At 50.4% G+C, this 22,992-nt stretch overlaps 5 protein-coding genes across 5 annotated transcripts; 2 read left to right on the top strand and 3 right to left on the bottom strand.

The window, feature by feature from the left end:
- Positions 1-608: 608 nt before the first annotated feature.
- On the bottom strand, positions 609-1,765 carry BDP81DRAFT_40190 (uncharacterized protein). Its single transcript, XM_060588826.1, has 2 exons — positions 1,333-1,765; positions 609-1,231 (listed from the first exon to the last, which is right to left on the bottom strand). The coding sequence occupies exons 1-2, from the start codon at positions 1,381-1,383 to the stop codon at positions 713-715; spliced, it is 570 nt and encodes a 189-aa protein (XP_060444232.1). The 5' UTR covers positions 1,384-1,765; the 3' UTR covers positions 609-712.
- Positions 1,766-10,013: 8,248 nt separating this feature from the next.
- Positions 10,014-11,161, top strand: BDP81DRAFT_350782 (uncharacterized protein). The gene is made up of 2 exons (XM_060586205.1): positions 10,014-10,121; positions 10,185-11,161. The coding sequence occupies exon 2, from the start codon at positions 10,413-10,415 to the stop codon at positions 10,797-10,799; it is 387 nt and encodes a 128-aa protein (XP_060444231.1). The 5' UTR covers positions 10,014-10,121; positions 10,185-10,412; the 3' UTR covers positions 10,800-11,161.
- Positions 11,162-12,211: 1,050 nt separating this feature from the next.
- On the top strand, positions 12,212-13,163 carry BDP81DRAFT_40150 (uncharacterized protein). The gene is made up of 2 exons (XM_060588810.1): positions 12,212-12,444; positions 12,502-13,163. Exons 1-2 carry the CDS (start codon positions 12,401-12,403, stop codon positions 13,013-13,015), a joined length of 558 nt encoding a protein of 185 aa, XP_060444230.1. The 5' UTR covers positions 12,212-12,400; the 3' UTR covers positions 13,016-13,163.
- Positions 13,164-13,310: 147 nt separating this feature from the next.
- BDP81DRAFT_322189 (family 43 glycosyl hydrolase) lies at positions 13,311-16,454 on the bottom strand (the record flags this gene model as incomplete). The annotated part of the gene is made up of 1 exon (XM_060584679.1): positions 13,311-16,454. The coding sequence occupies one exon, from the start codon at positions 16,452-16,454 to the stop codon at positions 13,311-13,313; it is 3,144 nt and encodes a 1,047-aa protein (XP_060444229.1).
- A 3,774-nt stretch (positions 16,455-20,228) lies between these two features.
- BDP81DRAFT_429994 (pectate lyase F) lies at positions 20,229-21,952 on the bottom strand. Its single transcript, XM_060590564.1, has 7 exons — positions 21,878-21,952; positions 21,433-21,695; positions 21,221-21,372; positions 21,049-21,160; positions 20,968-20,977; positions 20,884-20,914; positions 20,229-20,814 (listed from the first exon to the last, which is right to left on the bottom strand). Exons 2-7 carry the CDS (start codon positions 21,635-21,637, stop codon positions 20,614-20,616), a joined length of 711 nt encoding a protein of 236 aa, XP_060444228.1. The 5' UTR covers positions 21,638-21,695; positions 21,878-21,952; the 3' UTR covers positions 20,229-20,613.
- Between the last annotated feature and the right edge of the window lie 1,040 nt (positions 21,953-22,992).

Here is a 22,992-nt window from a genome sequence, read left to right as displayed (position 1 = left end):
TCACTTCGGTTATATGCCCATCGAGGTAAGAAAATCGCGGACCAAATGTCAACATCGTTCCTAAGCGTGGTGTGTGCTACACGTCGGTTTGCCGATGGAGATGGGGGAGACAAAGTTTGGAATAAGTTGGATTCGGGAACTCCAGCTTGGCATGTTGGGGCTTGGAGCTGGATAATGGCCACACCTAAGCCTTTACTGATAGATGTGACGGAAAACCCGGCGGACCTTTGGAATGCGTATTTATCGCGCCCATCGGCAAATGGACCTTCGGACTGGGCCCACATCCCGCTCACAAATGGGGCCGGTAGACTTCCGAACCGGTCAGCGGCGGGCCCGTGACTGCGGGGCCGGCGGGCGGCATCACCGAGCAGAGAGAGGAAAGCTTAATGAATCTGAAAGTTACCGCGGGATGACTGACTCGGCGTTGATGAAATCAGCGAGGGATTTTCGGGTACGGGGCACGGGAGATCGTTCGGGTGGGGGGACTCTTCGGTATCATCGATGGTAGTAGGTATGAAGCTGATGTTATTGAAGTTATGCTACCTTATCCGGCGGTTGGATGGATGATGTTACCGGCCACGCTCGACGCATCATTACGATCATCTCGGCCTCAACTAAGTAGTCACTGAACAGTAATGCATTCCAGCCCCAGCGGAAAAAGCTTTGTATTCATGATTCATTTCTCGCACGAGATCCTCGGCCCACGGACTACCTATGCACCAGCATCCTTGAGAGCAGCCTGCCCCTGCTTCACAATAGCATCCGTCTCATCCGCGCTCAAACCCGGCAACGGAATCCTCTTGCCCTTGGAATCAATCGACCCGGGCGCCTTCTTATTCTTCAGATCGAGGCCGGTGACAATCTCGGCCGCCTCCGAGTCCGTCAGCCCGGTCGTCGGGTTGACTTTGTTGTCGCCAATCGCCTCCACGCGCGGATCGCCCTTTTTCGACGTTGACGTCTTGGTCTTGGCGGTGCCGCTCCCCGACGGCTTCGCTTGTCGAGGCTCTACTGCCGCTGGGTCCATGCTCCTCGTCTTTGTCGTTGCTACTGCTGCTGCACTTTCCTCCTCCTCCTCCTCCTCTGCCTCTTCTTCATTGCGTGCTGTAACCGTCTCAGCGCGGGAGAGACTCATGTCGTCGACGAGGGCGGGGGCTGCGGCGCCCTTGAATTCGATGTCGCGGCGGTTGACGAGGTCGACGGGTTGGCGGGCAGTGAGACCGTTGAGTGCGGGCTGTGTTTGGTAACAAACGTGTAAGCATCAGAGCGTTTGGTTTTGGTGTATCAGGATCTGTCGGGTGTTACGACGACGGGGGGCGGGGAAGAAAAACGTACCAGAGCCGATGCACCGCCCGATAAGGCGAGGAAGACGATTGAGAAACGCATCTTTCTTTGTTTTTAATCTCGATGTGAGGTGTGTGTTGTGTTGTAAAAAATCACACGAAATTGATTCAAAATTTGCGTGGTTGAAACGACTGTCGGCTGCGAGAAAGAAAAGCACAAAACCGAAAGTAGTTGATTGCAGAGAGTTGCAAGTTGCAAAAGTGATGGTGAGTGAGTGTGGGATGTGTCGACACCGAACTGCTGGTGGTTTACGGAATACCAGGTCGAATTGATGAAACCGTTTAGTAAATCAGTAAATGAAGAAAAAACCAACCAAAAGAGAATGTAGCAGAGAGTCGGTAGAGGGAAGTGGAGGGGGGAGGGGGGTCCAAACACTTTGGGCAACACGTTCTTTGATCTGAACTATATAGTTGATTCGGACATGCCATCTTAATTCCCACGAGCAATGAGTTCCATGTCCATACTCACCTACACACACGCACAACCGAACAATAAGAGACATCCGAAGTTGAGAGCACGAACCAATGCCCATGTGCATCTGGGCACCGGTATCATGTCAGTGGAGAAGGGGGGACGTTGGAGAGAATGTCTCAACCACGTACCCTTGTCGCGCATCGCATCTGGGCTGCATTTGGGGCCCTGCGATGACATTTCACCCGCACTCAACCCCCAAAGAGACGGACAGCCCAGGCTGTCCAGCCAGCCAGCTCCCAGCTTGCTCGGCGGATGAGACACAGGGATGATGCTGTATATCCAAAACTATGGCGAATCAACTGGCAGGCTGAGACGGCACAAGGGGTCCTTGGAACAGGAAGGGGATTCCATAGAAGTTCCCTGGCTGCGTGTTGGTTGAAGCACTAGACTACCACAGCACCACAATACCCAGGTAATACCTCAGAGAAGGGTGTGTGTCTGCGTTGGGTTTGGATGATTTGTGTGCAGACTGTTTCGCTGGGTGACATCAAAGCGCCTCTTTCTGGAGTCTCTAGGGGTTGGTTTCTGTCATTGTGGGCGAGCAAGACACCTATTTTTGCACTCTCAGACTTTCGTCTCCTTGGTCTTGACTCTCTCTGGGAGGGGTAATAGTCTCGGTCTGGACTGACAGCGCGCAGTCCGCAATCGCAGAACACCTGGCCTCGCAGACTTCCAGGTCCAGAGTTGAGCACGACATGGACCGTTGACTTTTTCCCTCGTCCAAACATCGGTCCTCGCATCGAGACCGAGGCCGCGAGCAGCGCACTGGCCAGCCATGGTCATACCAGAGTCTTTGGGTGGTTGAGCTCTTTTGAAAGGGGGAGGGGGGGCATTGGGAGGGGCAGATTTGTTACTTTTGGGCGGAGTGAAACAGCAACGCCCGACTCGACGTGCTGTGACGAACGAGGGTCCCGCCACCAGCATAATCATAATTCCTGTGCAATTCCTGTCAGGTGCTATGGATGTTCCTTGACATAAAAGTGCGCATCTACCGCACGAGTGCGTGTGTGCTCAGCTCCCGACCGTGAAAAGCCTTTTTCTTCGCCTCATCTACACGAGCAAATGAGGCTGTGTTTGGGTAGAATAGGGGCTGTCCGAAGACTCTTACCTAGTAGGTAGCTTAAGGTAGGTACGGGTAGAAAGGAACTGACCACTTGATGATGAACGAGGTGTACGATAGCTCTAAATCAAAGTACGTTAGGCTCGGGCCCATCGAATTTGGCCAGAACTAAGGCACACTAATAACACCTCAAAGTAACGGATACGGGTAAAGAGGTAAAGGTGTGGAAGAGCACCGAGATTGATTGCGATCCGCCCCCCCCCCCCCCCAACTTCCTCTAACGCGGGCCCACCCCGGCCGACACCGACGGTTAACTCGGCCCGGAGCCGGACAAAAAGATTGCGTGCTGTAGTAGACAGATTTTGTGGCTCTGATTCCCCAGAGCGGGATGTTAGTCTATTTCATTAATTCCCGCTGCACTAATACCTAGTGCCGTCCAACCGTCTTCGCACGTTGAGAAGGTCAGACGAGACACTTGCCCCTATTCCAACCTGCGCGATTGTGGCAACGGGCTCCGAAAAGTGCTGACGAGCTCCCGTGGCAAAGGCAATGACTAGACCACCCAGGTTTAAACAGACCAACGGCTTGGGAACCCGGCTTAGCTCGGCACCAAAGGATAAAAAACCTCACCATCTCGTATCGTCATGCGTTAAGAGTCGCAAGAAGTGGTCACACTACTGACCCCCTTCGGTGGTTCGGCACTGGCGCAATTTACTTGTAACGGGAGCACGGCCTATAAGTCGCCAGATATCGGACGTGGGGCCGGCTTGCCGGGGTGCCGGGGCCGCTCTCCCCAAGGCTCCAAGTTCGAAGGCCGAGACTCAGCAGGGCCCTACTACCGGCATGGAATCTTCTCGCTACGTCCAGAAGAGGGAATCCAACAGGGGGGCCTTTTGTCCCAAAGAAGCTCGCTTTCGTTGATGGGGGCCATGGTAGTGAGTGTCTCATATCCTGGTAGCACATCACATATTTTCAGAGCGAATTCCACCGTTGCGAACCACTGCTTTCTCATCTGGCTTTCCAATTAGATGGTGCGGACCTTGGCATCTAAGTTGAGGACCATGGTTCGATAACTCGCACTTTCTCTATTGCCGAAACCTCGTGATGCTGAGAGACATCCGGCATTCGTAGTCAGGGCCACAATCCTACCACATTTGCGGAAAGGAGGCCGGCACAGGAACGGCTACGTTTTTAATGTGTGAAAGATGTAAAATTTTCGAGTCTCATCGTGGTCCTCGGTACTGGTCGCCGATATAGAAAAGACTGTTGACTAAGTATATTGACTATTAGGGACCTCCGTGTACACAGCAGACGATGTTGACTGGACCCCGAGGCATGAAACTTGCATACACGACATGTGCTTTCGGGATACTGAAAGTATGTCAGCCAAGATTTTCTTGAGTTTGACTATTCATGGCAAGGACTCGTGATGATAAGCATGTTCCTGCAGGTTTCATTATGCTTGAAGACCCTCCAGTGTTATGTGCAGGATTGTGCCGTACTTACCTCTTTCCAGAGGCTCTCCGGAGGCACCTTTGTATCCCATCGAGTGCTGACTGACGCCATTTTTGCCAAGGGCGGGGTAGAGCCAATTAGGGGTTGGAAATCTATAGAGTTAACCAATAGGGTTACAGTACCTCTATTGCCTACATATTCTGCGTATGCCAGAGGTACCAACAATTCCCCTGGGTACATAAAGGTACGTTACAGTCTAAGCAGCCCTTCCTCGTATATTTACGCCGCATGAGGGTATTCCCAGATATCTCGCCTAGAGCCTGGCGGTTTCTTATTGCCCTCAGATTACTACAATAAGAGCAAGGCGAATTAACCTTCCGTGACCCTTTTGTATGCTGTTCCCATGGAATAGAGGTATTCCTCATGTCTGTACGTCTAGGTCGTGATAGTCTACGCCCGCCTGCTAATGGTCCAAACCGTTGAATAAGCTGGGCTGCTAGTAACTGCCGCCATTGATAGTTGGATTCCACCTTCTGCCACCTAGGGCTACCCCAGAGCTGTAATAAGAAGCTATTCACAACTACTACTTCCAGCAGGAAATTCCAGGCTAGGGACTGCCAGCCCCCTCGCCGAATAGGGTGACCGTATTGATAATAAGACCTCATCTGGTCACTCACATCAACCCCATTCATCTTGTGGTTGTATTCATCAATTGCCCTAGGGACTGGAAGGTCCTTGCGGACGTCTGGGCCAAACACTTGCCGGCAGCCCCCGGACCTCTTGGGCCCGGGCTGGTACTTCAAAGGGCCGGAAGGAGCCCGGAGGGCCATGCTCGGTAGTCGGAGGTTCACAGGGCCGGATTGTGGCCTCGTCACAGCCGTCTGGCTTACAAGCTGTATTACAAGCAGCAGCTAGGTCTTCTGGGTAGACCTCAACTACTATAGTGCTGAGTACAGAAGTAACAGAAGTTTTAGAAGCAATAGAGGTATCAGAATCACTAGAAGACATTGCAGCATCAATTGAAATGCTAGTAATACAAGTAGTAGTGATAACAGGTAAAAGAGCAAAGTGGTAAGGGAATTGATACACGGGCATGACTCTTACACGGGCATGACAGCTACGCACTGTCATTAGCCCAAAAACTGCTGTTAACTCATCCTGATTCTGCCGGTTCTACCCAAAGTATCTGGAAAGGAATTTTCGGAATTCGCAATCGCGACGCGTCTATCCGGTTAAGCCGCCATCGCTATATCATGATACCTCCTATGTCCGAGTCCGCCCTACCGCCACCAAGGCGCAACCCGCAACGTCGAGCTAGGAGCTCGACCTCGAGTAACGAGCCCGACCTAAAGCGGCGACGCAATAGATATTCTTTTATCTCGCGACCTCCTACCGCTAGCAGTTCGGACACAAGCATTGGTAACTACTATGGCCTTGGCGACGACAATGCTCTTGAGAACATCTTTGCTTCCTACCCAGACCGGTTCTATCAAGTTACTCGCTCCTACGGCTCGCGCGGGAATAACGCGGCACCTATCGAAATACAGGATGACCATAAAATCTTTCTACACCGGTCATTTCCGACGAATACTACTCAATCTTATCGAGTAACTATGCCAATGCTTAGCCCGGAATACGGCCTACTCCCATCGCATCCTACCTACGAATCCACTTCACAAGACGAAGAGCATCGACCTATACAAGCTACCTCTATACAAGATTTCATATCTATATTACGCCTAGTAAAGGAAGTAGTGGGGGAAGGCCGGCAGCTAACTAAAGAACTGCTTGATTCTTTTGAACGAGTTCGACGATGGCGATAGAGATGGGGTTATTCACTATACCCATCTGATACGTCTACGTCACCACCCCTACCACTATATTCCCTTCCTCGCTATACGAGGTATCCTTCTACCGATTCTCAAGTAAACTCGCTAACTTCATTATTACGAAGTTCCTACTCCCCAGGTCAACGCTCGTCTTCGCCTTTACCCGACCCGATACCAGACCCATAGATCCCTGGCAACCTAGAGCCCACAGTCGATGCCCTGTTCGACCGAGTTAACGCATTTCCTAGAGAGAACGGGTTTGGCATTGCACGTCGATATGGATATATATGTAAGGCAAAAAGATAAGATATACGTTTTAATGCGACCGTTTTAGTGAACCGCGGCCTATTGAGGGTGCGGGGTTATGCTAACGAAAATCGCGAAAGTGTGGCTGCAAGTGGATGATTATTGCTGAGACGAAGGAAGAGGGTGCTTGGCTTTTACGACGGCATGCTAAAGCCGAGCATGCCTAACATAACCACGGGCTAAGCCTCAGTTCCTCGGCACATCCTTCGCATCGGAGGCTTACACTATTGACTAAGAGTACTATTAAAGCTACTAGCCGCCGGGCTGGTATTAGGGCCCGCGACGTTCGTGCTATCGTTCAGGAACAATTCCCAGATTCCGTGTTCACTCAACAGGATATCTATAATGCTAGAGCCATTATAAACAGGGAGAAATTAGACGGCCACTCGCCAACAGCCGCTCTGATAAAGCTCTTCGACGAGCGAGAGGTGTCCTATATTGTTAAGTGGGCTGATGACGAGCCCAACCGGCTTGTTGGCTTAGTATGGACATTCCCATTTTGTCTCTCAATGTGGAGGCGCTTCCCGGAGGTAATCAGCTTTGACAACACATATAACACGAATCGCTTTAAGCTTCCGCTGTTTCAAGCCACTGGCCAGACATGTACTGGATCTATTTTCAACGCAGCATTCGGCCTTATTAATAACGAGAGATTGGAAGGGTTCTAGTTCCTCGTAAAAGGCAACTGTCAACTAGTTAACCAGCATTCGATTCGCTTACCAATTGTCATCATTACCGACTATGATAAGCAGATGAAGGCCGCCTTAGCTTACGAGTTCGCCGACGTACAGCAACAGCTTTGCATCCACCATATCAACTCCAATGTTATGCTTAGGGCTAAGCAGAAGTGGGTAAAGGGAAAACGGCTAGAGGGTGCCGGCAGTAGCTCGGACCACGAAGACGACAATGAGCCCTCGAGAACACTCATAACGGAATTAAGCGACGAGGACCAGGCGTATATCCACACGCCCACCAACGATTCAATCCCCCATACATATCTCGGAGTCTTTGCAATGTGGAAGCTTATTGTCTTTGTGGAGACCGAGGTTGCTTATGAGAAAGTATGGGCTAGTCTCTGTAAAGAGTTCGATGATTAGCGGCTAATATTACGTTATCTTTACGGGATATACTTTCCCGTTAGAGCTCAGTGGGCTCGCTGCTATATCCGAAAATATCAGAATTTTGGTATTCGCGTCACCTTAGGGACCGAGTCTAGTAATAATAATATCAAAGGCTATCTCCTCAATGGCCTGAGTCACTTATACCGACTCGTTAATGTTTTGCAGGATATGATTCGAGACCAAGAGTTACGGTTTACGCAGTCCTGTGCAGAGGATGAGGTACTAACTGCCCGTCAATACGCTAGAGCTAGTTCGGAGTACCTAGGTGAACTCCGAGGTATGCTTTCTTCAAAGTGCTTAGGGTTGATTATAAAGCAATACCGGAAAGCAAGGACAGCATTACCGACCGGCAATCATCCACGGCCCCCTCCTATTGGAGATTGTATGGACGACTGTTCTACCTCGGTAGAGCTGGGTATTCCTTGCTACTATACAATCTACGCAAGGCTTACAGCTGGGACGTCTTTTACGAAGTGGGACGTCCATCCTCATTGGAGACTAAGGGAAACATCCTCTAGAGATCCATACCGTCGGATTCTAGACCCTAAGATTGTTACCTCCCTCCGTGGTAGGCCGAAGAACATAGCATAGCCTGTCCCTGCTCGATTAGCCGTACGAGAGGATAATAGTCTAGGGGCTTAGCGCAGGAAAACGCCACCGGTAGCCTTAAAGATAACTTGGCGAGGCCGTCCACTAGGAAGTCGTAATAAGGCGATTATCGCAAGGCTTATACAAGAGATAGGGTAGCAAGAGAGTAACCAATATACGGCCTTATCATAGCCACATACTAGAAGTTAGTCTAGCAAACTCGGTACAGGGAGATCTACAGGAGTGCGAGCTAGTGGACGGGTATTACAAGCGAGTATTCGAAGGATGAGGTGCGAGTGGGAGATGTTGATTAGTAGCAGTGACGAGGCCGTCCCTCAACGGACACGATCATCCAAATAGGGCTTCAGTAGGATCTAGTATTCATCCGCCACATATTTACTTACGAATATCCACATTATAATAAAGAGATATAGAAAGCGAAGTAAACAAAGTATGAATAAAGTCGATCATATGGAGATGTATCTAAAGTAGGCTCAGTGAGAGATACAAGCGCTCGGGAAGAAACATCCAGGTAAAACTCAGACATAGAATGCCGTGCTATTGGGATGCTGGCTGACAGCTTGCTAGCGAAGAACTTTGAGTAGAAGCAAGGGTTTTTATGTAGAGAGTGGAAGCTAGAGACGGGCGTAATACAATCTAATATAAAACTATTAAGATGAATACTGTTACGGCCAGCTAGTCGTAGGGGTATGTTTGCAGAAGTTGAGGCTGCGATACTCAGTAACAGTGTCGTAAGTCTGGTTGATGTAATAACCGATGTAATAATCGATTATTACACGCCACGGTCGGATAGCTTCCTGGAAGCTACGTCTGTCAATCGTAAGGTAAGGTAAGGCTTCGGTGATCAATCGTAGTCTTGTCAAGGTGATAGCTGAAAGCGGATGTTAATCCTGATACGAAGTTAATTGCTGAAGAAGCTATGGGAAGTCTGTCCTAGAGTCCGGCTCAAGTCCATCCTATATACAAGTCCTGATTCTAAACATGTCCTTTATGCTAGACAGTGTCCTTGTTTAGATATGTTGGATAGCTCTTATCCTAGTTATCCAAGGATCGCTTGGATAACTTGACGGAAACTATATGTACCCACAACTACCTAAATGCAGTAGAGGGATCTCTCTTTTGTATATGGCGCAACGGTACAATTCCGAATTCTGTCATAACTCATATCCAACATATCCTTATCCTTATCTCTTATCTCTTATCTCTTATTATCACGTAACTTGTCCATAGTTCTTCCGTTCCGTGAGAGGGTACCTAGTGTTCCTTGTCCTCTGTATATATGGTGCGCTGTAGCCGCCGCGAGCCAGCGGGGCAGGCCCTGGTCTTGGTTATGCATGTTGGGTCGTAACAAATATGTTAGGATGAGAAAATGTTAGTGAGGGAGCCTTCACCGCCTTTGGGACGAAGTATTCATGGTCTGTGCATTTTTTTAGGCCAATGACAGTGCGTAGCTGTCATGCCCGTGTAAGAGTCATGCCCGTGTATCAATTCCCAGTGGTAAATGTTGTATCGTCAATGTACCCCTCTAAATGCGGGGTGATAAAGTGTAAATAGTGGTGATTTTGGGGCTTGGCAAAAATGGCGTCAGTCAGCACTCGATGGGATAGGCAGCCAAAAGATAGACTTGTGGTCACCTCTCCATTTAGGAGCAAACATCAGGATAGGTCGTTTCACCCGGTTGGGTCAGTTAGTGTGCTAGTTGCCACTGGCCCACAGCCGCCCCGCATAGAATGGCCCTCCCGACACCGGTCCGCAAAACAGCTGGATCCCGCGGCTCAAGTACCACCAATACGTTGGGTATGACCAAATGAACTTTTCAGCATGAATCAAGCAGTCTGATCATTGAACCTTTGTCTGGAGAAACAGATCAAAGAATCAGCCTAACCGGGGACTTAGGGGATAATAGAGCCAAGCATGGCCTAAGTAGTAAGCGGCCAACTTCCAACTACCCGAGCCCCGCGTATAGAAGACGCATTTGATAGATTTTAGAAATTCTTCCGTGGCAATCGGATTTATACAAACGAGACATAAAAGCCACGACAATTCCTCCTACCGTCCACCCATCACACCGGACAAGAATATCATGTTTGCCTAGGAGTTTAGAGGTCAGCACTCAGACACCAGCCTTGTATTGCAGAAGGATTCTTCATTTCATCATATTTGAGACTACAACTTGCGAAATATCAATTTATTGAACGCCCCCGGACTACCTCGAAAATGCGTTACCAAGAATACCTGGATGCTTACAACAGCCCCGATGAAAGCGTCAAATCACAATTTTACGCCGAGGACTGCCAGTTCCAATTCGGCGACTTGAAAATATCTGGAAGAGAACCAATGTTGGCCATGTTTGCTAAGGGTCACGTGGGCGTCAAAGAAGAGTTGCGACCAATTCATGTGCTGGAAAGCGATAACCACATCCTGGCCGAAATCGATGCGTGCTTCATGCCCTTCAAAGACACGCCGAATAACTCATTTCACCCCTTCAAGAAACATCAGCCAATTTCATTCCGATTCTTCGCCTCGTACGAGATACGCGACAATCAGATTCACTCAATCCGGCTGGCGCACTGGCCTCAGCCGACGGTTATCAAGCCGTTCTGAATGAATGCGGCGGAGACTCCTCATAAGGACGTTTGCTGAGAATAGCCAGGCAGTGCTCGCTACGTAGTTCCCATGCTGGACCGTAGTTCAAAATAAGAAGGAAGTTGGGTAATAGCTCCAATAATAATCCACGAATTTCAAGTACTTGAGAGTCCGCAGAAACATCAAGTCCAGGTCACACGTGTGGTGTGAAGCCACAATCACAACACCTTGTTTGCGAACGCCCCGTGTCATGTGTCATGATACATCACGCAAACTAGATTTCGTGCGTCCGAGACCAAAAGTAGGACGGGCGTAATTAGGGACCTGAGGTGGCCGTGAAATTTGAATCCGTCCACCGTCATCACGTAACCTACCTAAGGTATTTTACTTAGGTATCACTGGCGGCCGACGTTTACGCGTGAGGATTCATCCAATTTGTTGGAAGTAAAGCCTCAATCCTACGGATAATATCTGTTGATCAGCAGTAAGACTTAAGTAGGCTATCTAGTACCTAATCGGAAAATTCAGTGACGATCACCTGAAGGGAGTCCTGAATACTTTTGCCCGGGAGTTCGTGAGGTACTGGTGTCTTAGACTCAAAACCGGAAGTTGTGACATTACTCTTGGCTACAGCCACTCAGCAAAATGCCAAGGCTCAGCTGAGTTCAACTTTACGAGAAGCGAACGTGCCACAGATTGCTTTGGGTGGACGAAGGGAGTGCACCGCTGATCACGCTCCATATCCGTTTCCGATTACCGCTCTCCAGCCCAATTTAGCCTGGCTGTGGAATTTGAAGCGGTGTTGCTCATGGTTCTTTTACTTATGGCCATGTATTACGCCCAAGCCATTGCTCATTATTCTTCGATGATGAATTACCGGCTTTCCGCTCGATTTCACCTTTGCTCACCTAAGGGAGACTCGATTTTCTACAGCTTACTGAAAGACTTCAAGTATTCATATTTCATCGCGAACTTCGCCCTCTCAAGTATGCATGACAGGGGAACATGCGAAAAAAAGGTTAAGATACTCGAGGCTACTTGTGTCACGGTGGCTCGGTACCCTGTAGCGCGTGCTCTATATTTGGACCCGAGCTATCAGCAACGGCCCGTTCTCGGAAATGATTATTTGCGGGGAAGTTCCTCCCTACGAAGGAGGCTTTCTTCTGTAAGACAGAATGCGCTAGCACTGCTCAATCCTGTAAAGATCATCGGAACGGTATGTGAGGGCAGACACTGAAAACAACATGGCAGTGCTGGCCAAGTACGCCCATGCTTCGTATCCGCCGAAGTTGTCTGGTTGCGGGAATCGGCAGCGCCTCCCCGGAACTTTTCCCAGATGACGATGGTACAAGTTCTTGGTAATGTGTTAGTGCCGCTCGAGTCTGCCAAATGAGCGAACTTGCAACGGGCTGCGGGCCTCGAGTAATATCTACGTCGTGAACTTATGGCATGTCTCAGTAGCATCGCACAGTAGAACGTTCACGTGGGTTGTCCAAAAGACAACTTGGCACTTGATCTCACATTACTTAAAGAGGGAGAGGGTTCATACCGACGGCCTCAACGACACCTTCTCATAGCAAAAACTCACCCCAACGTTCAATCCAAGACCAACAGCTATCATGAGAGCCTTTTCGAAACGCGTTGCAATCATCGCGATGGCAGTGTAAGTATAACTACATGTCCAAGAATAAGCAAAGCTTAGCTGATAAATCTTCATCAGACTTGCCACGGCTGAAACACAAGCCAACGCGGTCTACTGTCCAACAGTGACGTCGACTGGCACCATCTGTCCCACATTCGTCCAAATGGCATGTCTTGCCTTGTCTACTATCTCCAGCCGTTGCGGATGTCCATCGAAAGTTCCAACCAAGTCGGTTGACTATCCCTGCGGCGAAAAGGGACCGGCTGGCTGCATGGGAACTTCGTATATCTACGAGACCGCAACTCCCAACTGTGGGGTGGCCACTCTCACCACCAAGACTATATCGACAATTGCACCGACTCCTACTGACATCGGCCTCGGGGCATGTCCAACGGTCTATTCAACCGCAACAATATGCCCCAACTGTATACGGCCTATGTGTGTGCAGTTGTCGAGAATCTCCCAGCTGTGCCATTGTCCAACTCCAGTGCCCACCGTCGCCGTAAGCTTCGAATGCCCTGATTGCCCCAAGGGCTGTGGCACCTACTACGAGTACGCAACTGCCACGCCGGATTGTGCCCCGACTGCTTAATTCAAGAGAGTAAGGGATTCGCGGATTATAAGGAGCAATTGGGGATGAGATATCAGTGCGTCACGACTGGAAGGCAGCGCTTGAATAGCGCATTTGGGTAATTACTGTATGCCAAAAGTGCATCAAAACCGTCATGGTTTACATCAGAAAGACAGATCAGTACTAAATGAAGATTGAAGTTATAAAAGATTCTTTATCTTTTAGTATCTACAAAGTAGCCTACAAACATCTGAAGATGTTTTCCAAATGTACAGCATTACGCTCCAATTCCCCATAAATCATCATACTTCATCAATCAAAAACGCATTACGCGCGACATGCGCCGGAACTGTTGAGGAACAGTCTGAGGCTCAACGCTCGTCAGAGTAGGGATGACCGGAATGGCCAGCCCTGTGTCGGCGTTGAAATACAGATGGTCAATGGTGGTCTCGCGTCTGTAACCGCCACCACCGGGGATACCGAAGCGGTGGTAGACAATGTACCAGTCGTCGGTGCCTGGGACGTTGAGAATGGAGTTGTGGCCGGTGCCGAGGATACCTTGGGATGTATCCTTCTGCAAGATGACGCCTTGGTATGTCCAAGGACCGTTGAAAGTCTTGGAGGTAGCGTAACCAACACGGTAGTTCTCAGATCCGGTATCGTCAATGGAGTAGGTGAGGTGGTAGAGACCCTCGCGGTAAACCATGAAAAGACCCTCTCGGAAGTCGACAAGGCCAGTCATAGGTTGGACGGTGTCCCAATTGACGGAGACCATATCGTCGTTCAGCTCTGCCACGAGAGGGCTGCCATTGCCCCAGTAAATGTAGTACTTGCCAGATACCGTATCGTGGAAAGCCGCCGGGTCGATAGCCTGCCCTGTGGTGACGGCCTCATTGTTGAGGATCATGGCCTCCGGCTGAGCAGTGAAAGGCCCCTCGGGGGAGTCGGCTACGGCGACGCCAATCGTCTTCCTGTTCAGAGCTGCATTCTGGCCGCTGAAGTAGAAGTAGTACTTTCCGTCACGCCCGGCGATAGTAGGAGCCCAAGCATTACCGGTCGCCCAGGGAACATTGCCGTTGGCTCCATCGAGGGTGAGGAAGGGTTCCTCACTGCGAGTCCAGGTGACGAGATCGGTAGACTTCCAGGAGTAGAATGTGTTTCCACCCCAGCCCGGAACTCCGTCAGTGGTGACATAGATGTAGTAGACGCCGTTGAAGACCGCGACGTTGGGGTCGGCGTAGAGGCCGGGCAGGACGGGGCTACCCATCTCCACGGCGCTAATGGTCCACTCTCCGACAACTTCGTCACCCTTGGACAGCACATACTTCACCGGTGCACTCAGGTCGACAGTTGAGCCAGATGCAGGAGATGAGGTTACACCCTCGGTCGTCGTGAAGACAGGGGCAAGAGTGGTAACGTCGGTGCCCGGCACAACAGGGAACAAGACTTTGAAGTCAGTGGTATTGATGATGGCGGGTACCTTCAAGGCGGAGGCATCGGAAAGAGAAACTTCGGTGATGGCGCCGACGTTTCCAGAGCGAGAGAGAACCTCGGCAGCGGTCAAGGACCTGTTGAAAATCGCAAACTCGCGAACCTGGCCCTTGAAGAGCTTATCGCTGGAGTAGACAGACTTGCCGATGTAGTTGGCCGTTGTGACGCCGTTGCCGATGTTCTCAGGATCGATGTTGACATCCTCATTTCGAGCAACTTCATATCCATTCAGGTAAATGACGGAGGTGCGGCCCGAGATAGTGTAGACAAGGTGCAGCCAAGATCCCGTGGGAAGAGAGGAGCTGGAAGCTGCTGAATTCTCACCCGTCCAGTTGCCGGTAGTAATGCTAGCTCTGTAAGGACTTCCGGTGGTGAAGAGATATCCGTTTCCGTTGCCATCGGCAGCAGTGTTGCCAATGCCGTAGATGAAGTAAGGCGTTGTCTGAGAAGCATCAAGCAAGACTTGAACCTCGATCGCAACGTCCTCGACGCCCGACAAGATGTTATTGGGAAGCTTGACGAAGTCATCAACACCGTCAAAGGTGAGAGCACCATCCACAACAGTAGCACCACCATTGATCACAGCGTTGTTACCATTTCCAGAAGCATCTTGGAGCGTCGTGCCATCAACAGCTGAGAAGTCGTAGCGGAGAATTTCGCCATCAGCTTCGACAGCTCTGCGTGTGGCCGATGCTTCAGTCAAGGAAGCAAGCTCGACCGCGGTGACGGGAATGACAGTTCCGTGACGCGGGCTGGCCGGCAAGCTGTAGGATGCTGAGACTACCCAGTCAGGGTTGCCAATGTCGGCAGTCTCCAGGGGGATATAGCCACGGCCGCCGTACTCATCAACAAAGAGGTAGAACTTCTCGCCGTGGACGTCGTCCGGGTTCGATTTGAAGGCAGTCGGGCCCTCGACAGCGCTGGTACCAGCCTTCTTGCCGATGCAGGAGTCGATGATGGTCCATGAATCCAGGGTAGCGCGAAGAGACGTAGAGCTCTCTTGGATGATATCACTACATCCAGTACCGCTAGCACCTTCGTCCTTTGTGAAGCGGTAGTAGATATCGGCCGATTTGATGACGGTCGAGTCAATTCTCGACATGCCGGCATCCTGCCAGACAGAAGTCTCGGAAAAGGTTACAAAGTCGCGAGTGGTTGCGTAAAGCATGCGGTGGTAGGTGCTGCCAGTACGGTTGACATCGCTGTCCTCGTAGAGAGATGATGCCCAGAATACTAGATAGGCACCAAGGTCGTCGTCATAGTAGGCCTCGGGAGCCCATGTGTTTCCTGCTTCAGGAGGGGAAACTAATACATGTCGCTGCGCTGACCAGGTCTTGAGATCGTTGGATTCCCAAACCTCGAGGTACCGACTACCGATGCGCACTGAATCACCCCAAGATGTGCCGGAGCCAATGGAGAGATCGGTGGCGATGACATAGAAGGTATCACCCTCGGGGGACCTGATGAGGAATGGGTCGCGAAGACCCTTGGTGCCGTATGTAGAGGTCAAGACGGGCTGACCTCCGTTGAGCTCGGTCCACTGCAGAGCATCGTTGCCCTGACTAGCAGCAAAGTAGATCTTCTCTCCAGCAATGGAGTTTCCAGTGAAGTAAGAGAACGCGTAGCCCGCAAAGGGGTCAAGAGCCACGGCTTTGCGGACGGAAGCGACCAGCTCTCGAGTCTGAGAGCTGCCTTCGGAGTCAATGGAAGCGGTGAGGGCCACATGGGTATCCTCGGCCTGTCTTACGACAATACCACTGCTTGAGATAACCGAGGAAGAGTTGCTTGCCCAGGTGACATTGAGGCCGTCAATGGTGGCGGGTAGGTACAAGTTGCCACGGACATCGGCAAGGTTGGTGACGGTGATAGCGGCCAGAGCCGCCTCAACCTTTGCGGTGTTGTCGTCTTGGCCTCTCACAGTCGCCGCGAGGGCGAGTGCGGAGGAGAGCCAGAAATGAAGCAGTTGCATGGCTGGAATTCGCTCAGAGAGCCACAAGTCGTCACCTTAGACCTCAAGCCGGAGCCCGTATCACAGAAACTCTCTCTCGCTTTATATATGTAGCGTTCCTACCGTCCGGCCCCGACATACGCAGGTGCGGGATGATCTCCCACATCGCTGGGTCAGGACAAGACGAACCGTCCGAGACTTTGGCCGGCCGGCTTAGGTAGCACTGTGATGGATATTGCGCCCATAAACAGCCCAATGGCCGATCATTGCCTCTTGCTCTTACGCAAGCCCCATGCTAGTAACGGAAGATTTGCAAGTTCACGTACGAGGAGCAAGCGCAGCAGTAAAGGCAAAGCATCGTGGGACGGTTACACCGATGCCCAACGGGAACTTGCGGTAGTCTCACTAGCTACCCCGAATACACTTGTTTCTCCGCACTTTGAATACCCCACAATCTCCAAAGACAGCCGGTGATGATGCGCATCCCGGCTGTATCCCATCGAGTGCCAATTGGCAACAGGTACATGCCCTTGAGGGGAACTGACCACTCAGGAGACAGCCAAGACTTCTTCTAGCCAACCAAAAAGCCTAGATTATGGATACTTCTGTTGTCTATATACTCTGACTATGAAAGAGGTACCAGCAATCATCCGAGTTACAAAGCGCTACTCCACACTGCAGGCACCCTGACCTCGTCTTTTTTCTGTGGGATCGTGAGTGTTGTTGAACAGGGCCTCGTACTGCGGCTTCATTGGTCCACTGTACCCACGATTCAACCAGCCTCAAAGGCACATACTGCTGAAAAAGCTCTAAAGGGGTAGTAGATAGACCCCGTACTGTTGCGGCGCGGTAGGGCACGTCGAGGGGGTTGAATTGGCCCGGTGTGCCCCTTTCTAGCGGAGGCGATTCGTGTGGGCGTACAGTTGCGTTATCACACCTCTCGGGCCTACATTGAGCTGTACAGGCGCTATCAAGGTCTTCGGGAAGTACTGCGACGGTGATATGTGAAAGCGCTGACGAATCAGACGCATCAGAGTCGCTTGAGGACATCGCGACGGTTGCCCATCTGTAGAAATGTTAGTTGTGGTGGTGAACGCAGCTGGGAAAATATAGGGGTTGATGACGTACCGTCATGTATTCCCGCGGTGAGGGGGCAAAACTGGGTCAAAACTGGGCATAATGTACCTGTTGCCAATTGGCACTCGATGGGATATGGCTGGTTTGCGGGGAAGTCGCAGCCGGTGAGGAGACTAGAAGACGATGCGCCCGAGTCAGGCAGCTCGGCGGTGCTCAGGTGACTGAGTGTAAACAAGACACAGTCAGGCCAGGCTCGTTGAGTACATACTTCTTCAACTTCATGTCGACATTAGGTTGAAGTAACATGTTGTATGAAAGTGACCTTGGCTGGAAGCCGTTGCGGATATGACGTCGAGCAAGGATGTGCCTGTTCTTGTCTCCAAATCGGGCACAGTTGTCACAAGCAAGGTGCCCTTGATCGTGGTTGTACTTGCCATGGAGAATCTTCCAGATGCGGTCAGATTCTTTCACGTGCCCTCCAAGGATTGTGCAATACAATCTCGTATTTATCGGCAATGGGCTGCTGGGTAGGGGGAAGAAAGTTGGAAGCGGACGATGGTTGGGTGATTCGAGCAGGGAAGAGCTGTTCGTGACTTCGCAGAAATGATGTACCGAGGTAAACTTACCACGCGCTCGAATCAAATTGCACCCGATGTTACTATTTAGGCAAGTCGCCGCCCCGCAACTCGTCCAAACCTTGACTTAGACCAGGTAGCGCTCGGGCCGAAGCTGCGCGATGTTATCATCAGACCAAATGAAGTGTGAGTTATTTTCTCACGGCCTAGAAAGTCTCGGAGCCTTGCCAGAAAGTTGTTCCTCGCCAAGTAGACACTTGATCGTAGAAATATACGCAAAGAATTGACAAGTAAGGTAGATGGGTAGACCTGCTGTGGTCCTCTGATCAAATGTTCAGGAATCGGGTACTTCACTCCACGAGTCCACATCCACACTTGCACTGATCCTGATCATGTGAGCACGTCTCTTAAGATCTTCCTTGTGTAATCTCATCCAAAGCGTCTACGTGTGAGGTTTGATGATACCGAGGTCTAGAGGCATGCATGTGGCTGATGATGACTCGAAGGCATCTGGTGTTCTAGGCCTTAGTCACTCGAGTTGACTGAGAGTATCGTGAAATTGCCAGAATTGGCTCAGTGGTAGACGAGATGGTCACCCGCTTGTCGGATTCGCTCGTGCGCAGGTTTAGCAGCTTCCGTTGGAAAGCTGTGAGAGAAGAAATTTGGCACGATGAAGAAGACATGTACATTCTAGGCTCTTTGAAAGCATTGTAATCATAGAATTTCAAGGTAACATCGAAAGATATTGTGCGGCGACAACACCACAGCCGTGATACAAGCTCCGCCATCGTTTCTACATTTCTCGAGGAAAATCTAACCCATGAGACTTCAACTAGTCGTAGTGACACCCACTGTCGCAACATTCACCTCCACCACCTCCACCTCCGCCAGCGTCGAATGGAGTCATCATCATCAACATCGCGCTGTAGTTCGCATTTCGCTGCATCATGTCACTATAACTCGAGTTTGAATGCTTATAAGCGACGCTGCATTCTTTCCGCCCGGCCTCGCGAGCTTCCGCTCTGGCCTGCTTTGCTTTGGCCTTTTCCAGTGTTTTTGCTTCTTTCTTGATCGCGGCTTCCTGACGTTGCTCGAGTTTCTCAATCGGAAGGCTTTTCTTCGAGTGTGCCAAAGTCTTGAAGCTTTTGATCAAAGTCTTTAGTCTAGTAGAACCTTGAGACTTTTGCGTATCGGTTGTCTGATTCGCCATGATGAAAGTTAAAGTAGTGACTGAAAGGTTGACTTGGGTGGATTTTTGGAGTAGAAGTTCTAAGTAGGTCTGAGTGATATGGCTCTTGAGTCCTGTTTATGATGAGATTTGTAATGGGGTTGATAATGAGACTGATGATAAAGTTGATGAAGACGTTCATGATGAGATCAATGAAGATTTTGATGAAGAATTTGGTGAGTGTAACGGCTCGCTCTCCATGTGACGATGGTCTTTTATACATGAGAAACAACGGCCATCGCTGTATAATCCGTCGCCCATGTCATCATTTCGGCTCGTCCGCTTGATGCTGCTTGAAAGGTGCCTGAACCGTGATCACCTGACAGTGATATGGCCAGTGAGGTTCTGGACAAAGAGGTTCGTTGATATTGTTTTTCGGCAACAGCCGATAGGTCTAGATCAGATCCGGGGTCCCAGGCATTTCTAAACCCTAAAATCAAATAGGCTTTGTTTAAGAGAACGATTGGTTCGAGCCATTTGAGTTACGCATGGTTCAGCGCATGAGATAAGCTTTAGGGGCATCATCCATCATGCTGGCCTAATTAGCATTATGCTCATAGGGAAAGCTGAGGATACCACGTTTCTCTCAGCCCAATGCTATTAGACAGCCACATTATATTTGCTCGGGGTAGAAGAGCTGTAGCAACTTCAGCACTACAACTTTCACGACCTTTCTTCAAGTTACACCTTATACCTGCTCTAGTTTAGAATTGATCGGTCACAAGTTGATGTTATGATTACCTAGGCTGTTACTGCCTTAAGCTTTGGTTGGTCCCATTGCTGCTTCGAGGGCGACAACTAAGGAGTTCAAACGGCATCGATGGCCGGCAGAGGCGGACATGACTAAGAACCACCAAGATATCAGGTATGGATGGACGAGATAGTGACGTAATTTCACTTCTTTGTATGAGTAACGTTGACCTTCTTGATTACCAAATTGGGATCGACATGACTCTCCTCGCGTCGACTGAGGTCAGGCGATTACCGTGCCGAGGGCCTTTAAGAAGCCACACATAAAATACACGGATAGATCTCAAAGTACTCAAGGTTCTCACTTTATTCAGTCGATCAGCTGTGTTACCCAATGAAGGTCGGCAAAGATGGTCGTTCCTCATTCAACATCAAGCTAAATATGTGCGTAGCGACCATGGTCCGCAATGTGAGATGATATGTACAAGAATTTCTGGCCAAAAGTTCTGATTTGAGAAGAAAATACGGTCCAGGGTTGGTGGCGTGTCTGAGAGACCCGTGTGGACTCTCGGCGGATGCCGTGCGGCTTGCGGTAGATCGTAAAGGTACCTTATCCGGAGCAAACACCTGACTTGGTGGGCTCGCAGCCACCGGCACACCCGTTGTACATCTGGCACGGGACCTTGGCGTCGGTGCAGACGTTCTTGAGAGTGGCGGTGTCGCCGTAGTTGGAGTTGATGCCAACCACTTCGCCACCGTTGTAGGCGGTCGTGCCCTCGACGTACACGTTGCGCTTGCACTGGCTGCTGCACTAGTTTGGAGAAGGCGGGTCAGCATGATCGATCTCCTAAGTCTTGGGGAAGTGGAAGCAATAACTTACGTTGCCGCAAGAGCGATAGACCTTGCCGTAGCTAGTTCATTATTAGTTTGGTTCTGCCTTTCATCACACATAGAGATAACTCACTCATTCGCGTCTGTGTGTCAAAAGTGTGGTTAGCGGTGTATTTCTAGGGAATGGAAATAGCACTGTTTTATAATAACTCACAGAAGTTAATGATGTTCACGGTGCCGCAACCGTTATGTTGAACAATCTTGTCGCTGGCCTTGTAGGCACCGCCGCCAATGATCCAGGTGTGGTCGCCAGCCTTGTCGTTTTTCTGCATTGGGTGTCAACTAGGCTGGTGATAGAGAAGGCTTCTAGGTTGTTGGGCACTTGCAACAGTGATGGCATCCTCGCAGACATCCTCGAACCACACAAACTCGAGAGTGCAAGCGCCGTCACAGTGGACACCCTCCTTCTGGTTCTTGCCGATGATGGCATTCTTCAGAGTTGCACCCTTTCGGAGAATGAAGACAGCATCAGCGTCACCTAAGCGGTTCTGTCAGTTCCCGATTCCAACTCAGGCTTGTCATGGCCTAGATAGCTTACCTCCTTCACCACTGGTGCAAGCACCAGACCCACGGTCGAATCTGGCCCAGCCACCGTCGTAAACAGCGCCAGCGAGAACCTCAATGTACTTGCTGTTAGTCTTGGTGGAAGTTGCAGTGGGAACACCGCCCTCGTATCCGAGACAGGCGAGGGTGCTGGGTACGGCCGCCAGCAAAGCCACGATGCCAGCCTTGGAGAAGTACATGATGGCTAAAACCTAGTTGATCACAATGCTGGAAGGTGGAAGTATAGCCGATCGTGGTCTAGATGGAATGTTCTTGCTTAGTGAAGGTTCTAAGACTCTACCCGATATGACAACATCGGACGATTAGCTCGCGTTATATAGAAGACTTAAGCTGGTTCTTCTTTGTCAATTCTCACAGAGTCCGAGTCAAGACAAACAAACAAGCTTAAGATATTATGCATCCTCGATTGGTGGACTTACCGTGAAGGATTCTGACTCCTCGAAGCCTCACAAACGGGATCCAACATCCTGTCCGAATCTGTCACGAGTTATGGCACGCAGCAATGGGCATATGAAGTGTGGTAAAAGTGGCTTGTATTAACCCAAATAGAATCGAGCAAGGAAAGGTGCTATAGGAACAAATGAGAGAATCACGTGAACACGCACGTGATGGGCTGATTATAGAGTGCTGATGCTATTCCTATTTCGTGACAGAATCCTACGCTGAGGAAAAACCACAGTCAACAGAAACAGGAGATTCTATAGGCGATCCAATCATGTTCACAACTCCACGGGCAACTGTTGCGATTTCAAGGCACAGAGATATGGCTGAAGGGGTAAGCCAAAGGAGCGGATGCGAAATAGGAAGGACTCTTGAGCTATTTCCCCTTCAATGGCAGTTTGCAGCCGCTGGCCCTTGTTTCAGTGTGGTATTATAGAGCATTCAACTTGCGTTGCCAAGATCTAATCAGAATTCTGCCATGCCATTTGATCAAAGGTCACATTATCTGCTTGATAGTGCCAAGAACAACCATGTGGACGGAGAAATTGCTCACTACCGTGCGCCCCGGTCCGGGTCCCCGGTCCTGCAGAATCCCCCAGTCAGAGCTCCTCAAAATCTGTTCCGTTCGGAGCCCTTTACTGGGGCCGTATCGCGGGCATGTCACCGCATCCCGTCGGGGCATTCAGGAACCCCGCCATTCAGTGGCTTTTGGTGACTGGTCTACCATTTCCAAGCAAGGGCATGTTCGCCTGAACTGCCAATATTGTACTGTGGCGCCCGAAGACTTGCATAGTGTACCCAGTCAGGTGAAGCAGGTTATCTGCAAGGTGCGGACTTCTTCTTTGTCATCTATCACTGAATGCCATCCGGCATGGAGCCATGAGCCCAATTGTTCCAACTGTGGCGCTTGTTTCATGCACTCCGCTCGGGGTTGATAAGTGCCGGCAGATATTGGTTGCACCAACAGCGGGCCTATGGAATTGAAAAATTGGCGTCGGCTGCTGAGCGGCCAAGCCTTCTCCCGTTGAGAGTATGAAGGCCGGAAACAAATATCGCGCAAGTTGCCTCCATGAAGACCAGGCGACTTTACAGT

The sequence above is a fragment of the Colletotrichum phormii genome (genome assembly GCF_030913505.1).
Source record: "Colletotrichum phormii strain CBS 102054 chromosome Unknown BDP81scaffold_12, whole genome shotgun sequence".
NCBI classification, from domain to species: domain Eukaryota; kingdom Fungi; phylum Ascomycota; class Sordariomycetes; order Glomerellales; family Glomerellaceae; genus Colletotrichum; species Colletotrichum phormii.
This window is presented reverse-complemented; position numbering and strand designations above follow the sequence as displayed.

Bases quoted from the DNA above. Each gene is read 5' to 3' on its own strand.
- BDP81DRAFT_40190 (XM_060588826.1), bottom strand. From the start codon at position 1,383: ATGCGTTTCTCAATCGTCTTCCTCGCCTTATCGGGCGGTGCATCGGCT. The intron at 1,232-1,332 runs GTACGTTTTTCT...TACCAAACACAG, and splicing joins CGGGCGGTGCATCGGCTCTG to CCCGCACTCAACGGTCTCAC.
- BDP81DRAFT_350782 (XM_060586205.1), top strand. From the start codon at position 10,413: ATGCGTTACCAAGAATACCTGGATGCTTACAACAGCCCCGATGAAAGC.
- BDP81DRAFT_40150 (XM_060588810.1), top strand. From the start codon at position 12,401: ATGAGAGCCTTTTCGAAACGCGTTGCAATCATCGCGATGGCAGT. The intron at 12,445-12,501 runs GTAAGTATAACT...AATCTTCATCAG, and splicing joins GCAATCATCGCGATGGCAGT to ACTTGCCACGGCTGAAACAC.
- BDP81DRAFT_429994 (XM_060590564.1), bottom strand. From the start codon at position 21,637: ATGTACTTCTCCAAGGCTGGCATCGTGGCTTTGCTGGCGGCCGTACCC. The intron at 21,373-21,432 runs GTAAGCTATCTA...AGAACCGCTTAG, and splicing joins TTGCACCAGTGGTGAAGGAG to GTGACGCTGATGCTGTCTTC. The intron at 21,161-21,220 runs GCAAGTGCCCAA...CACCCAATGCAG, and splicing joins GCGAGGATGCCATCACTGTT to AAAAACGACAAGGCTGGCGA.